Below are 16318 nucleotides of genomic sequence, written 5' to 3' on the forward strand. Positions count from 1 at the left end.
CAGAAGAAACCTTGTGATCTGGTGTTAGGAATAGGCTATATGGATATCGTATGTTACAACTGTGGTTTTGGATGCATATTATTTTGTACATATAGTATAATATTACAACAATATTTTTTTTATCAGTATATCATTACAATACCATGGATAAGCACATCCATGATGTTTTGTATATAATAATGAAATGCTATGTTTTATTTAAGATCTGCCTATACGATGGATCCTGGTTTTATTATGGTCATATATTTACCACATAAACCCCATTCTTTGTTGGAGGTGTCTGGTGGATTTTTCTCTATAGTGTAATCAATAATGTGCAGTGCTCGTGTTCCCCACAAGACTAAGAGTTTGATCCATTTCTTTGTTTGATTCTGTGGTCAAAATCACTAGGCTATTTTGCATAGTCCTACTTACTAATGTACTTTACTACTTATGGTTGAACAAAGATTATACAGATGAGTATTTAGACTAGCCTGGCACTATACTGATTTTCATAGCATCTCTACAACTGTAAAAATGGCAGAAATCACACCTGGGTCACTATCACTATTTTCCGTAGAAAATCATTATATAATTCATCCAAGACTTGATTTACATGAGTAATTCTGGCACATAATCCTGCCATAAACTGAAATGTGATATTGTAGAGTCCCAGTTACCCAGAACTCAACTAACCAGCAGTCTCAACCAACCAGCACAAATTGCTGGCAGTATTCACAGTGGTGAAGGTCAACTTCTTAGGCTGTTTGGTGACTATGCTGTGCTTAAGGTGGCCATACACTGGCCCGATTCCCGGCCGTTTCGACAGCAGATTCGATCCTGGGATCGAATCTGCTGCCAATCGTTCGCGGTAAACGCCGCCGACGATCCGATTTCCTCCCGAAATCGGATCGGTCCGTCGATCGCGCCGTGCGGGAAATTACCCTCGATCGCCCGCGGGTAAAGTGCGCGTCGCTAGCGGCGGCCGATCCGATGAAAAATACATTACCTGATGCGGGCTCCCGGGTGTCTTCTCCGCATCTTCTCAGCGCTGCACCCGCTCCATCCCGGCGCTTCCTGGGTCACTGCAGTGACACAGGAAGTTCAAATAGAGGGCACTCTATTTGAACTTCCTGGTCACGGAGTGACACAGGAAGCGCCGAGATGGAGCAAGAACAGAGCGGTGCAGCGTGGAGAAGATGCCCGGGAGCCAGCGTCAGGTAATGTATGCGCGGGGGGAGGACAGGCGGCAGGAGCAGCTGAACAGATTGTGATCGGTTTCAGGCTGAAATCGATTCACAATCTGTTTGCAGTAAAGGCAGCCATACGATCCCTATCTGATCAGATTCGATCAGATAGGGATCTGTCAGCTGGTCGATCTGATGGCACATCGACCAGTGTATGGCTGCCTTTAGAGTCTGTGTTCCACAGCTTCCCCAAAGGTTAATATACTATCAATTAATGTATTTTATAGGGGAAGTATGGCAAAAATTAGTCTAGTGGGATAACCCTGTTAGTATGTACCAAATATTAGGAGCATCAAATACTTGGTATTTTTAAATGTCTGCTTGACTCGGGCTGCATTGCAATAGCTGATTTCTCCTCTCATGTCTCTCAGCTGACGACAATGGAATGCAGGTGGGTCATCAAGTGCTGTAGAAGATCCTAGATAAACAAATAAGCAAGATAAATGACTTGGTTCCTTCTGCGTCCAGTGCTATGATGTTCCCTAACGCTCTCTGATCAGTCTACATATCCCGTACAGCTGAGCACGGAGAAAGCAAAGCATAATTCAATTGTAACAGCACTGAGAGGGGGAAGTACGACACATTGCTTGAGAAAACGACGTGCTGTATCTCTGCATAGACTGTCAAAAAACCTTTCAAGCCCACATTTAAAAAAAAAAAAAAAAGGCTAAGTAACTGAAGCGCCTAATATTAGCTACATTTTACCAGGTTACCCTAATAACCTAATGTTCGCCATATTGCCCCTTTAACATTTAAAACAGACCTAAACTCAAAACTTCCACTCTGCTATAAAAGATAAGAAGCAGCATAATAATCTTTAAAGAAAAAAATATTTGTAACATCTTACAGAATTACAGAATTCCTACAATATAGTATCTACTTCCTGGTTTCATGGAGGCAGAAAAAGGGTTAACCTCCTGTGTTTACATATTAGCTGTGTCTGCCAAGACCGCTGAATTTCTGAGCTGACAAAGCAGTTGTGATAACTTGCAGATGAGGGGGAATTAGACAGGCTCTTCTCTCTAAAAACACACAGGGTGCATTTTTCTGCATTTCCCTGTGTCCTGTGCAAGAGTTCAGGTCCACTTTAATACAGAGTTCATGGAGCATGTATATACATACAGTGGAGTATAGTAACATTGAGTCTCAAGCAACCAGAAAGCACACCAGCATCAGCCGATCCCCATTGCTGCCAGATAACCGAGACTACTGTATTGTGTTTTAGGATTGGTTAAAATACTGCCAATTAGTCTTGGTGTTCAAAATCATATGCCAAATTTGAACATCAACACTACTGCCAGTAAATAATGGGTTGAAACTCCATATTAACTGAAAAAATTAAGAAATTATTTATTTAGTGTACCTATCATGTTTTTACTGTTCACTGTCAGATTTAAAGTGTTTTTAAAAAAATGAAGCAAATACCCAAGGAGAGGGAAGGCTCTGGGTTGTATAGAGCCTTCCGTCTCCTCTCTCGGTGCCCTCTATCCTGTGCTGGCTCCCCCCCCCCCCCGTTTTAATCCCCCCCGAAAGGGTATTTGGAAGTCTTCGGGAGCCGTGTCCTCCCGAAGACGTGCGGCTCCATACTGCACAGGCGTGAGCGTGCAAGAGAGCGTGCTTGCGCAGGCGCAGTACAGGGCCGCCATTCTTCAGGAGCACTCAGGCTCCCTGAAGACTTCTAAAGCCTCCTTCGGACGGATAAAGCAGTATTTAACTAAATTAGTCAAATACTGCTACCGGGCGAGCCAGCACTGGAACGAGGGGACCAGGAGAGGAGCCGGAAGGCTCTGTAGGACCCAGAGCCTTCCCTCTCCTTGGGTAAGTATCTTTCTCATTTTTTTAAATGCGGTTCCCATTCACTTGAAGGCAGCTTCCACACAGGGACGTTACAGGCGCACGTTAGTGCATCCTGTAACGCTCCCCCAACGCACAGCAATGTAACACAAGTGGGCTGTTCACACTGCCCACGTTGCGTTACATGTAACGCTGCACGTTGTAGTGAAAGTGCAGCATGCTTAGACTGTTTGCACATGCTTAGTGGGGGGCGGAGAGGAGGCGGGGAGATGCCACTACAGTAGCCGCGCACATGGCTACTTAATATGCACTGCACTGGCGGCCGCTGATTGGCCGGCAGGACCACGTGATGCGGAGTGTCTCGCTCCATATCACGTGGTCCCGCCGGCCAATCAACGCCACTCTGGGAGACCTTATTTGGATAGAGCCGCCTAACGCGGCTCACTCTAACGTCCTCTCCCGCACCACCATGCGTTACGTTAGGGGCACGTTATGCGACCTTAACGTAGCACCTAATGCAACGCTTTAGTGTGTAAGTAGCCTAAAAGAAATGTGATTTGAAAAAAAGAAAATAATATGTCTGCTGGTTTCTATCTCTACTGTTTCTCTGCAATGCCAAAAGTGACACCACTTCTGCCCTTTTATTTTTTTTATTCATTTATTTTCTTAACCCAGCTCAGTGTCAGTTTGCTGCTTATTTTACAGATTACTGTCCCTCACACAGCAAACATCACCTAGATAACAGGCTTATATTTCTACTCACCTACCTACTCAACTACCTTCTGGTCATGGTGTCCTTATCTTATCTGAAATGGGAAGTTTATGTTATCTGCATTTCGAAGACAAGCTTGTTACTGTAGCTACAAAAAAGACTCCCCACAATCCTGTTGGCACTGCACAGTTTGGCAAAGTTACACAGTTCAGCAAAGGTACACAGACCAGGTAAAAAAAATAAACACATTATGCTAGGTACACATGATGCAATTTTCTGACAGATTTACTGTCAAATCGATTATTTTCAACATTTCCGATTTTTTGAATGATTTTTCATTGAAGTGAAAGGAAAAACTATTGAAACATCGATTGCAAATCAGATCAGACATGTTGGAAATCATCGATCTGACAGTAAATCTGTCAGAAAATTGCATCATGTGTACCTAGCATTAGGGAACATATAGCAACCTATTTTAGAAAAAAAAAAGTGTTTTCATATATATTTGAGGCACTCATTATTTTAGGCATTTTTTGGGGGGATGTTACAATCATCTATAACACTATAGTGGTCCTTTAATCTGAACATTTTAGATGCAGAGTGAGAACAGGCATCTTAGTGAATAAGAATGACCATCGGTTACATCTTCTGATGACACAAATATTTCTCTTCTTACACAGAAACTGCCATATTAGAAATGTATGGACATATGGAGCTGACTGTCTGTAAAGCTGTCAGGATCAACTCCTTCAGTAAGCTGCTGGCAGGGATAGCACCAAACATCCTCAATGGATAAATGCACTTCCATCCATTATAATATTAAAACTGAGGCTGTTGGTAGGGATGGAGCAGAAGGATTTGTCCTAGAGAATAATGCAGATGGTCCAGCATAGAGAAATGAATATGGGGCAGTATAATGAGAGCACTTGTGACAATAAACAGAATGCTGGCCTTGGGCAGACGTCACAGCAGATACAGCACTTTCTTCAATAGGGGAAAAAAACGACTTACTTACCGGTATATTTAAAAGAGCAATAAGCTGAGAACTGTTCTGCAGATATTCATTTCTTTATTGTAATATGACATACAGATCACAGTTGTGCAAGTAGCATACTCTGTGTGACATCTACTAATATTTTGCTTTTGGCCATAGACTCTTATGGGAAACAGAGGACTTTTATCAAATGCCCCATATATAAGTCTGATACTTTATGCAGGATCCCGTAGATCAGGGGTCTCAAACTCAATTTACCTGGGGGCCGCAGGAGGCAAAGTCAGGATGAGGCTGGGCCGCAAAAGGGATTTCACAAAAAAAAGTCCTCAAATGTTATTATTAACAGTTTTAATTATTTCTTCTGAACATGAAGTGTCCTACCTTATAGTTCACTTCAGTGCTCCCATTACAAGTAATCCGCCGTGTCCCCGCCGCAAAACGAGGACTGCAGAGCCCCCAAATCGCCTGGGGGGCAATCCGCCGGCATTTCCTGGAAGGGGCAGAGCTTTCAGCTTCAGCTCTGCCCCTCCTGACGTCAATCGCCGTGGATCGCCGCCTCTGCCCGCCCCTCTCACTCTTCCTTCACAGAGAGGGGTGGGGAGAGGCGGCGATTGACACCTGGAGGGGCAGAGCTACAGCTGGAAGCTCTGCCCCTCAGCGCAGTCGTGGATGTTTGCCCGGGGGATTTGGGGGCTCTGCAGCCCTCGTTTAGCGGCGGGGATGCGGCGGATTACTTGGGAGCACTGAAGCGAACTATAAGGTAAAATAGTTCGCTTCCGTGTCTCTTTTGCTTTTGCTGGCGCGGGCCACAAAATATTGTATCGAGGGCTGCAAATGGCCTGCGGGCCGCGACTTTGAGACCCCTGCCCTAGATCGTATCTACAAGAATAACTGTAGCATTATATAATTCATATAGGCAGTAAAGCAATTAAAGTACACAGCAAAATTTAAAGGGGCCTCGACTCAACTGAAATGAAGCCAGCTAACACTCCCCGGCCATATCCCCCCTTAACCACGGTCCCAAGGCCGGGAACGTTCTGCGTTTGTGCAGTTTAGGTCTTTACAAACTGTGCAAGCGCAAAACACTCCCAGCTGAGGTTGCACATGCCAGACAGCACGACTGGCAGATTTTTCAGAGGGAGCAGCAGCACCCTGAAGTGGAGCGAAACCACAGTGAGGGACCTGATAGACTGCATGGGGTTGGAAGAAGCCCCAGGCAAGTTAAACTAAACTTCTGTCCCTCGCCTTGCGTATCTTTTAAGGCTTGGTTCACATCTAAACTGGATCTTGAACGCCCAACTGGAGCGGACAGTGAAGTGTCTGCTCCAATGGCCAGTTGAGAACCACTTAGGGGCTGTTGCTGGTGGGTGTCTACCATAGGTTTCTATGGGAAACGTTGTCCAGAAAAACTGTGCAGTTCAAGACTTCGTGATTCGTTTTCCGGACTGGATCCAATAGATACGCTTCCAACAGACATGTGAAGGGGTCCTATCAATAATATTGAATCCATTTACATATCTATTGCTCCCCTGCCCTTCTGTCTGGAAAATGATACGATTTTTTTAATGTGTAAACCTAGCCTTAAGGTACGTACACACATGTGATAATTGTCATTCGAAATGACCGATAACGACTGTTTCAGCCACCAAATCTTCTGCTTGTACAGTGGCCACCTGTACCATCTGTCACGCCAGATCACAAGGACTGCAGGACTGATTGCAAGGTTATTTTTGCATGGTCCCTCCGCCACCCTCAATAGCAACAGAATGATGCATCTGTACCAAAATAATGCCCGAGAGTTCATTTCCCAATCCCTGACGGGAGACAATTATCGCATTACTCTTATTAAACATATCATACTAAGAATTTACATGGGGAACAGACAGTCAGGGAAGCAACATAAGCGATGACATCCTTTACTCACGTCGAGCGAAGCTGGGCCGTTGCTGGTGAAGACGGCAGCTTTTGATTCGTCTGGTGGAAGCTCTAGGCACATATACAGAGTTTTTCATTATGGCAGGTTTCATGGCTTCTATCTCTGCATTCCTGATGCATTCTTCAAAGAACCCTGCAGGAAGTTAACACATCATTACTGTCACAATTATTAAGGCGTGTACACACGCCGTACTTCTTCAAACGACAGGTCCGTCAGACCCTCCCGCGGCGCAGTCATTCTGTTGCACGTGAGTATAAGCTGTTGGCAGACTGTCGGCAGATCAGTCAAAAACAGTCTTACCAGTCTGCCGACAGCTTGTGCTCTCGTGCAACTGTCAGCAGAACGACCGCACCGCGGGAGGGTCTGATGGGCCTGTTGTTTAAATAAGTACGGCGTGTGTACGCGCCTTTAGAGTACTTAGCTTAGCAATATACCCTCATGTAAGATGAAAAAGGTGTGAGAAAGGAACAGAAATCTGAATTTAGAAATTTTTATAAAGAAAATTATTTTGATAAAGTTAAAGGGACTCCGAGCTGTAACTAGAATCAAAATCTGAACTTACCTGGGGCTTTCTCCAGCCCACCGTAGGTCGGGAGGTCCCTCGGCATCCATCTGGCTCTTCTCCCTGGCCTTGGTCAGAAATGGCTCCCCGGCAGCTCCCGGCGACACTGGGCCAGAGTGTCAGGCTCCTTCTTCCTGAAAGGTGACGTCAGTCGTCACCACGCCGGCCGCCTCGCGTCATCATGACGCTGTACTGTCACGCCGACCGCCGTGATGACGCCAGAGCCAGCTGGATGCCGAGGGACCTTTAAAGCAAACCTGAAGCGAAAAAAAGCTTAGGATATAATGAATTGTATGTATAGTACAGATAAGACATAGGACTCTAGTAGCAACGAAAATAGTCTCATATTTTTATTTTAAGTTATATAGCTTTTTTTTTTTTTTTTTTGCTTTTTTTTTTTATAACAGTGCATCACTCTGTCATATTTACAGTTTACCAACCACACTCTGTATTTTAAAGTATGAAACAAAGCAGAGGTAATGTCTCTTTGAACTTTCTTGCAGTGAAACCCTATCTTAACCTGTCTGTTTCATAGTTGTCTAAGTGCTTTAGAAAGCAGGACTGTCTTAACCCCAAGTTGAGTCAAAGAGTTTAGAGAAGCTTTTTTGCATAGATAACAACTGAAGTTTCTTAAAGAGAATCTGTATTGTTAAAATCACACAAAAGTAAACATACCAGTGCGTTAGGGGACATCTCCTATTACCCTCTGTCACAATTTCGCCGCTTCCCGCCACATTAAAAGTGGTTAAAAACAGTTTTAAAAAGTTTGTTTATAAACAAACAAAATGGCCACCAAAACAGGAAGTAGGTTGATGTACAGTATGTCCACACATAGAAAATACATCCATACACAAGCAGGCTGTATACAGCCTTCCTGATCAAGAGATCATTTGTGTGTTTCTTTCCCCCTGCATCTCTCATGCACTGAAGTTTCAGGCTGCTCTTTTCTTCCTGCAAACAGCTTTGCCCTTGTCTGTAATTCCTCACTATGTGAAAGCCCAGCCAGCTCAGAGGACGATTTATCCAGCTTGTAAAAGATGAGAGAAGAGAGAAGCTGCTCTAATCTAAATAACACACAGGCAGTGTGCATAGAGGGCCTGGAAGGGGGAGTTCATAGCAGAACCACAACACTGAAGAACTTGGCAGCCTTCCAGACATAGGCTGACAAGTCTGACAAGAGAGAGATAAGTTGATTTATTACAGAGACTGTGATAGTACAAAGTACTGCAGTAAGCCAGAACACATTAGAATAGCTTTTGGAACTTGTAGAATGATAAAAAACAGGATGCAATTTTTGTTACGGAGTCTCTTTAACTCCTCCTGTACTGGAAAACTTGATGAGAATATTTTCTTTGCTACCAATGTTCTATTTCTTAGCTGTACTACACATACAATTTATTATCTCTATGACAATTATGAGATTACTTTGTCTGTTAGCTTCTTGCAGTTATGCACATGTGAATGAAAACTGATGGAGCAGCAGGTGATCAGTTTGACTAGGTGACAGATTTGTAAACACACTAGATGGAAATCAGACAATTTGGAGCTATTTTAGCAGAGAATCTAGCCCTGACACGTTGCCAAAAGATCCAGAGTGCTCCCCTTTCTTCCCTCATGTCACCAATGTAGAAAAGGGACATATGTGGTAGCCCTACCACTGACACTGACAGGGAGGAAGGGAGGAATATATAGTGAGTGACACCAGACTTGCAAGCAGTCTAGTAAGGGTATCATGTTGTGCGACTTCTGCAAGGAGGAGACAGGACAGATGCTAATGGGAAAATGAGCAGCATGAGGATGAGCATAAATCAGAAGTGCAGAGAAGAAAGCCAACACCAGTGATTGGCTGTACAGGGAGTGCAGAATTATTAGGCAAATGAGTATTTTGACCACATCAGCCTCTTTATGCATGTTGTCTTACTCCAAGCTGTATAGGCTCGAAAGCCTACTACCAATTAAGCATATTAAGTGATGTGCATCTCTGTAATGAGAAGGGGTGTGGTCTAATGACATCAACACCCTATATCAGGTGTGCATAATTATTAGGCAACTTCCTTTCCTTTGGCAAAATGGGTCAAAAGAAGGACTTGACATGCTCAGAAAAGTCAAAAATAGTGAGATATCTTGCAAAAGTTTGCAGCACTCTTAAAATTGCAAAGCTTCTGAAGCGTGATCATCGAACAATCAAGTGTTTCATTCAAAATAGTCAACAGGGTCGCAAGAAGCGTGTGGAAAAGCCAAGGCGCAAAATAACTGCCCATGAACTGAGAAAAGTCAAGCGTGCAGCTGCCAAGATGGCACTTGCCACCAGTTTGGCCATATTTCAGAACTGCAACATCACTGGAGTGCCCAAAAGCACAAGGTGTGCAATACTCAGAGACATGGCCAAGGTAAGAAAGGCTGAAAGACAACCACCACTGAACAAGACACACAAGTTGAAACGTCAAGACTGGGCCAAGAAATATCTCAAGACTGATTTTTCTAAGGTTTTATAGACTGATGAAATGAGAGTGAGTCTTGATGGGCCAGATGGATGGGCCCGTGGCTGGATTGGTAAAGGGCAGAGAGCTCCAGTCCGACTCAGACGCCAGCAAGGTGGAGGTGGAGTACTGGTTTGGGCTGGTATCATCAAAGATGAGCTTGTGGGGCCTTTTCGGGTTGAGGATGGAGTCAAGCTCAACTCCCAGTCCTACTGCCAGTTTCTGGAAGACACCTTCTTCAAGCAGTGGTACAGGAAGAAGTCTGCATCCTTCAAGAAAAACATGATTTTCATGCAGGACAATGCTCCATCACACGCGTCCAAGTACTCCACAGCGTGGCTGGCACGAAAGGGTATAAAAGAAGAAAAACTAATGACATGGGCTCCTTGTTCACCTGATCTGAACCCCATTGAGAACCTGTGATCCATCATAAAATGTGAGATTTACAAGGAGGGAAAACAGTACACCTCTTTGAACAGTGTCTGGGAGGCTGTGGTTGCTGCTGCATGCAATGTTGATGGTGAACAGATCAAAACACTGACAGAATCCATGGATGGCAGGCTTTTGAGTGTCCTTGCAAAGAAAGGTGGCTATATTGGTCACTGATTTGTTTTTGTTTTGTTTTTGAATGTCAGAAATGTATATTTGTGAATGTTGAGATGTTATATTGGTTTCACTGGTAAAAATAAATAATTGAAATGGGTATATATTTGTTTTTTGTTAAGTTGCCTAATAATTATGCACAGTAATAGTCACCTGCACACACAGATATCCCCCTAAAATAGCTAAAACTAAAAACAAACTAAAAACTACTTTCAAAAATATTCAGCTTTGATATTAATTAGTTTTTTGGGTTCATTGAGAACATGGTTGTTGTTCAATAATAAAATTATTCCTCAAAAATACAACTTGCCTAATAATTCAGCACTCCCTGTATAAGGAAGGGGGCACATACTGTACCCCCAACCATCCACTGACCAATGCATTTTCCCTGGCTGCTTAGTTGTAAACTTGCTAATTGACATGTGAAGGACATGCTGCTTAATCATTATTTGGGGAACATGATGTCTAATTAAATGGGAGACACAGGCCCCAGGCTTTCTTTAAAATGTAGACATCAGGGCCCTTATTCCATTTACTTTTTCTCCTAAGTTTTCTAGTAGAGAATTTTTCATCTTCAGTTTAAAATAATTTTTCAGCACTCTGCAATTGAAAAACTACCAAAAAGTAGGTGACAAGTACTGTCAAATGTATTCTGAAGGTTTTCTTCTTTGCTGGGGACTGGGGAGAGAAAATATCACTTGGGAGAAAACTTAGGAGAAAGGGCTTGTTCGCACCTAGAACGTTCTCTGTTTTTTTTAAGTGCTGGCGATTTTGAAAATCTCAGTAAAAGTGCTTGTGCAATGATTCCCTATGAGAGTGTTCACATCTGCACGTTCTGATTGCGTTCCGCTCCAAAAAGCGCTGCCTGTACCAATTTTCTAAAAAAAAATTCTAATAAGGAGTATAACTTGACCACAGTTTGAAGGGGAATGGTCTAAGTTACAGTGTATGTTTGTCGGAAAAAGTCAGGGAATGCTTAGAAGTTTCAACGGTTGGAGAGTGACAGATGTGTTTTGGAAGGGAATTCTATAGGAAGGAGTTAGGCTCTTGAGAAATCTTGTATACGTGAATGTGAGGAGGTTATTCTAGAGAATAACAAAAGAAGGTCATGTGCAGAGCAGAGATTGCGGCTGGGGTGCTACCTAAAAACTAGCGAGGAGATGTACAGGGGATGGATTGTAGAGAGCTTTGTAGGTTAGAATTAAGAGACTGAAATGGGTAATCTGGTCAACTGGCAGCCAACAAAGAGCTTGACAGGGAGGGGCAGCAGAGGAAGAATGAGAAGAAAGATGAATGAGATGATCAGCTCTGTTCAGTACAGATTGGAGCGGTGCCAGCCTGTTAGTTGGTAGTCCACAAAGTAGTATGTGTCCTGTATGCAAGATTGTATCGATCAGCAATTTGTGAGTGTGTTACGTAAATGTCCAGTGTTGCTTAATAAATATAGAAGTAAACATCAGTGGAGGGTATAAAAAAAATCACTAATATACTGTACTTCTCAAAGTGATTCTGTAAACAACAAGCTTCTGTGCTCTGGTGCTATCTTCTGGATGATCTGGTGAATTACAGGTTAGCCATACTCCATAAAATTACCCCAAATTTGAATGTATATGTATTATATGGTAGTGTCCGTATCACATGTAAGAGGACAGAGTTATTTGTTGGATTGCCTATCATTGGCGTTGTTAATTTTATTGCCTAAGGCCTGGAACCCAGAACAAGTTGCAAAGCGCTATAGCAATCGATAGCGTTTTTTAATTAATGTTTTGTAAGCAATTTCATGATCGTCTTCTGGTGATTTTGGTAGCGATTTTAAAAAGTGTAATCTTTTGCCAGTGATTGTGATAGCAATTTGTGATTAGCAATTTTAATTCTGATTGGACCTTTCAAATTATCATAATTTTTTTTACAGTTTGCAGTAATTTAAAATCACACACAAATCTCTATCTCTAGCGATTCATGAGCGATTTGCCAGCACTTCAATACTTTACATTGAAGCGCAAATGCTCCCAAAATGCTGCATGTTCTGCGATTGCAATTTTGCTAATCGCAATCGCTACTGTGGAATTTGTTACATTTAAAGCGATCCCTAAAAGTGATCTCTAAACGCTCAGAAAAGCGATCTAGTGGGTTCCAGCCCTGAAGCAGGATTCACAGTGGGTCTGTGCAATTCTATGTGAACAGAACTGACTAGTCAGTCTTTCTGCTAAGCTCGCAAACTTTTAAGTGAACAGGTTCATTGCAGTCTTTCACAGTTTGCTAATTCCCCTTGCAATCCGCTGTAGGTTGCACAAACTTGACCCCCTTTCTCTGGGTCCCCATGTCATTTGCAGGCAAGTCACCAATGAAAGAGGCCTCTTTCCTTGACCTGGTTGGGGATTAATTTTCCCTTCTTTACAATGTTTTGATGTACCACGTTTGGGGGAGTGGGATGAACGATGCGATCGGGCAGTGCTCGGGCATCCAGGATTGCTAAAGATTCGGTGTGGCGGATCTTTAGCAGGCGGCCACTCGCTACTTTCATATAAGATTCATGGCTAAGGCGGTCTTTATCGTCTGCCACGGCTGAGTTCAAACCAGCAAGTGTACATAGCTTTAGCCACAGTCCGCAAAACCTTTGTGGCCAGAGGAGGCCCTAGCACTGGAATAGTAAAGAGAAGGAAAACTTTTGTGGAAAAATTCATAGAGCATACTGTATGATGGCTTCATAAGCCGTTTTCTCATTTAATTAGATATTGGCCCATATGCAATTCACTTTTTCTCTTGAGTTTTGTCCCAGGAGATAATTTTTCATCCTCTATTTAAAACAACTTTTCATCACTTTGTAATTGAAAAAGTACAAAAAAAGTAGTTGAGAAAGTACTATCAAAATTATTTTGAGCGTTTTCCAGCTTGCTGGTGGTTTAACCACTTTACCCCCACGCGTACGCATTTCTCCATCCCTTTTTCCATCCTTTCACCACCAGGAACGGAGAAATGCGTACTTTCCACGCTCCCGCTGCTGCCCGCGCTCCCGCTCGCTCTAGCGCGCACTCCCGCTCGTGAACATGCCGCCGGCCGCTCGCCCAGAGATCAATGAATGGGAAAATCCATTCCCGTTCGTTGATCTAAGCCCCGCAATGATCCGCTGCTTCTCCGATAAGCAGCGCGATCATTGTGAAAAAAAAAACAGTTCCCAGCCTCTTTGTACTTCCTGCAAGCGTCCTTCCGGACCCTTGCAGGTCGCATAAACGAAGTGTTACTGTAGCCATCTTGTGGCCAAATAGTAAAACTACACCCTAAAGCATTTTTCACATACAAATAAATTAGTTTTACACACAAAATTAACTCCTTACCTCCCACACTCCCCAATTTTTTTTTCTTGTAATTAAAAAAAAAAAATTACAATTAAAAAAAAATACATAAATAGTTACCTTAGGGACTTAACTTTTTAAATATTTATGTCAAGAGGGTATAACACTGTTACTTTATAAACTATGGGCTTGTAATTAGGGATGGACGCAAAACTGAAAAAAATTCACCTTTATTTCCAATTAAAATATTGGCGCCAAACATTGTGATAGGGACATAATTTAAACGGTTTTATAACCGGGACAAAAGGGCAAATACATTTCATGGGTTTTAATTACAGTAGCATGCATTATTTAAAAACTATAAAGGCCAAAAACTGAAAAATAATAAATTTTTTCCTACATTTTTTGCTATTTTCCCATTAAAACACATTTAGAATAAAATAATTCTTGGCATAATGTCCCACCTAAGGAAAGCCTAATTGGTGGCGGAAAAAACAAGATATAGTTAATTTCATTGTGATAAGTAATGATAAAGTTATAGACGAATGAATGGAAGGAGCGCTGAAAGGTGAAAATTGCTCCGGTGGGCAAGGGGTAAAACCCCTCAGTTGTGAAGTGGTTAAAAGGTATTTTATTGATAAGTTTGAAAATATCACCTAGGAGAAAACTCAGGAGAAAAAGTTAATTGCATATGGGCCATTAACTTTACATTTCAGTCTGCAGCCAGCTGGGCTTTTTTAGGCATGGCCGATGATACATAACATTTGCATTGCGATTATATTGCCCAACACAATTTGGCCTCAATTCACTAAGCTTTATCGAACCCTTTATTGAACGTTTTAATAATTTACCTCATGAGTAAAATCTAATTTTGAATTCCCTAAGATGTTATAGATTCATCTGATGTTTCATCGATAAAATGTTCAATAAATCTATAACACCTTAGTGAATTAAAAATTATATTTTACTCGAGTCATGAGGTAAATTATCAAACGTACAATAAAGTGTTCGATAAAGCTTAGTGAATTGAGGCCATTAATGTGTCAGCCACTGTTTAAATAGCCTAAAAGATACTCTCTATTCAGGTGCTCAATCAGTTCATCAGAGCCGGGACAAGGTCCTCCAGCACCCAAGGCTGAGACAGCAAAGTGCGTCCCTCCATCCTCCCACCCCAGCCATCACACACTGATTGCTATTAGACTAAGAGGCGCCCCAGGGCCCCCAACACCTTAATTTCTAATTATCTGGCCTGCAGTCACTGCCATGTATCCCCTTTTCTAATTTCTCTCTGCTTCAAACACAATAGGGGAACGATAGCTGAGTGTGTTGTGCGTCCCCTCCTACACTGCGCCCTGAGGCTGGAGCCTCTCTCGCCTCTGCCTCGGCCCGGCCCTGCAGTTCATTACCTCACACAGCAGTTTTCTGGCAAGTTCATCTACACTTAGAAAGACCAGATAAAGGCAAAGCAGGTAGAAGGGCCCTGGGACGGTCGCAACCGCAGCATTACCTATTTCTATGCCACAGTTACTGAATACTAAGTCTAATGCAGCTTTATTGTGTTCCTATTTAATGGAAGCCTGTTTCACACTGATTTACCAGCTTTGGCAAGATATCTTCCACCAGTTATGATCACATTAAGAAACGGCGATTTCACTGTTAGTCTGGCATTGATGAAATCATATGCTCATGAATGTCCATATGAACTGATGATGAACCACGTCTTAAATGTATCCTCCGGAATGATAAATCGGGCAGCTCAGTATAGTAATTACAGTTATTCTCATGCCCACAAGGTAGTAATAAAATATTCCATTTTGCATAGTTAGCAGCCCACATCTCCCAGAATGCTCTCCTGTTTGCACTTCCTTAAATAATCTGTTTACTGTCAGCCACATGCTAAACAGCTTTGCTTGTTCTTCTGCTTCTCAAACCAACACTTTCTTCAAATAGAATTTAATATCAGAATTCAGTATGTATATATAAAGCCCTGGATTCACAATCTATTCACCCTGAAATGCCATCCCATGCCCCGAGAAGCTAAGCTCTCTTTGAAGTCTCCTTATGGAATGAATGTTTTCAGAACTGCACTGCTTCTGAATCGTGCAAAAATATTTATTTACCAGTTTTGCAAAAATACATGGAAGAAATGGGAAAAGCTGCTGCTCGGTCCAGAGGATTACACTTACTTTTAAGGTGACCGACATCCGCCCTCATCTTCTCTTCTTTGTCCTGGTTTAAGGTTGTGGAGTTGAGGCTCACCTCCAGCCTCCGCAGAGCTTCCTCTGCTTCTCGCAGCCTCCGCTCCAGATCCAGTTGCACCTTTAACTGGAGCTGTGAGGGGCAGAGTTATAATGTAAATAAACTATATATTTCTGGCATTGGCTGCTGTGTCTGGTGGTTCTAGGAGATGTGCATGACTGCATCCTCCAGACTACAGAGAGCCATACCATGTGCAACTTTTTTTAATCAACAAAAAAATCCATTGAGCAACCCTGTATGCCCAAAATAAAGACATCTGCTGAAGATAAGTCCTAGCAGGAATTAAGAGCATGCTTGAAATATAAGCCCGACTCCAAAGGTCAGCCCTAGTGGTAGAAAGGGGAAAAGGTATTGCAACTTGTGTTATTACTGGAGTTGATTGTCTTGTGGGTGGGATCATGGCTCTGTCATTGGGCCAATCACTGCACTTAGCGAGTGCAGTGATTGGCCCAATAATGG

At 42.7% G+C, this 16318-nt stretch overlaps 1 protein-coding gene across 7 annotated transcripts in view; it reads right to left on the reverse strand.

Annotated features, from left to right (window-relative positions):
* Window positions 1-16318, reverse strand: part of PLEKHD1 (pleckstrin homology and coiled-coil domain containing D1) — a 664905-nt gene that overhangs the window by 5186 nt on the left and 643401 nt on the right. For 4 of the 7 annotated variants that reach the window (XM_068253846.1, XM_068253843.1, XM_068253844.1 and 1 more), the window contains 3 exons: window positions 15787-15931; window positions 6651-6794; window positions 1504-1644 (listed from right to left, as the gene is read on the reverse strand). In XM_068253846.1, the coding sequence (XP_068109947.1) occupies window positions 1504-1644; window positions 6651-6794; window positions 15787-15931 (430 nt within the window). Of the gene's footprint in view, window positions 1-1503; window positions 1645-3787; window positions 3827-6650; window positions 6795-15786; window positions 15932-16318 lie in introns of all 7 variants that reach the window. The other 3 variants (XM_068253847.1, XM_068253848.1, XM_068253849.1) reach the window with 2 other exon arrangements.

The sequence above is a fragment of the Hyperolius riggenbachi genome, chromosome 9 (genome assembly GCF_040937935.1).
Source record: "Hyperolius riggenbachi isolate aHypRig1 chromosome 9, aHypRig1.pri, whole genome shotgun sequence".
NCBI classification, from domain to species: domain Eukaryota; kingdom Metazoa; phylum Chordata; class Amphibia; order Anura; family Hyperoliidae; genus Hyperolius; species Hyperolius riggenbachi.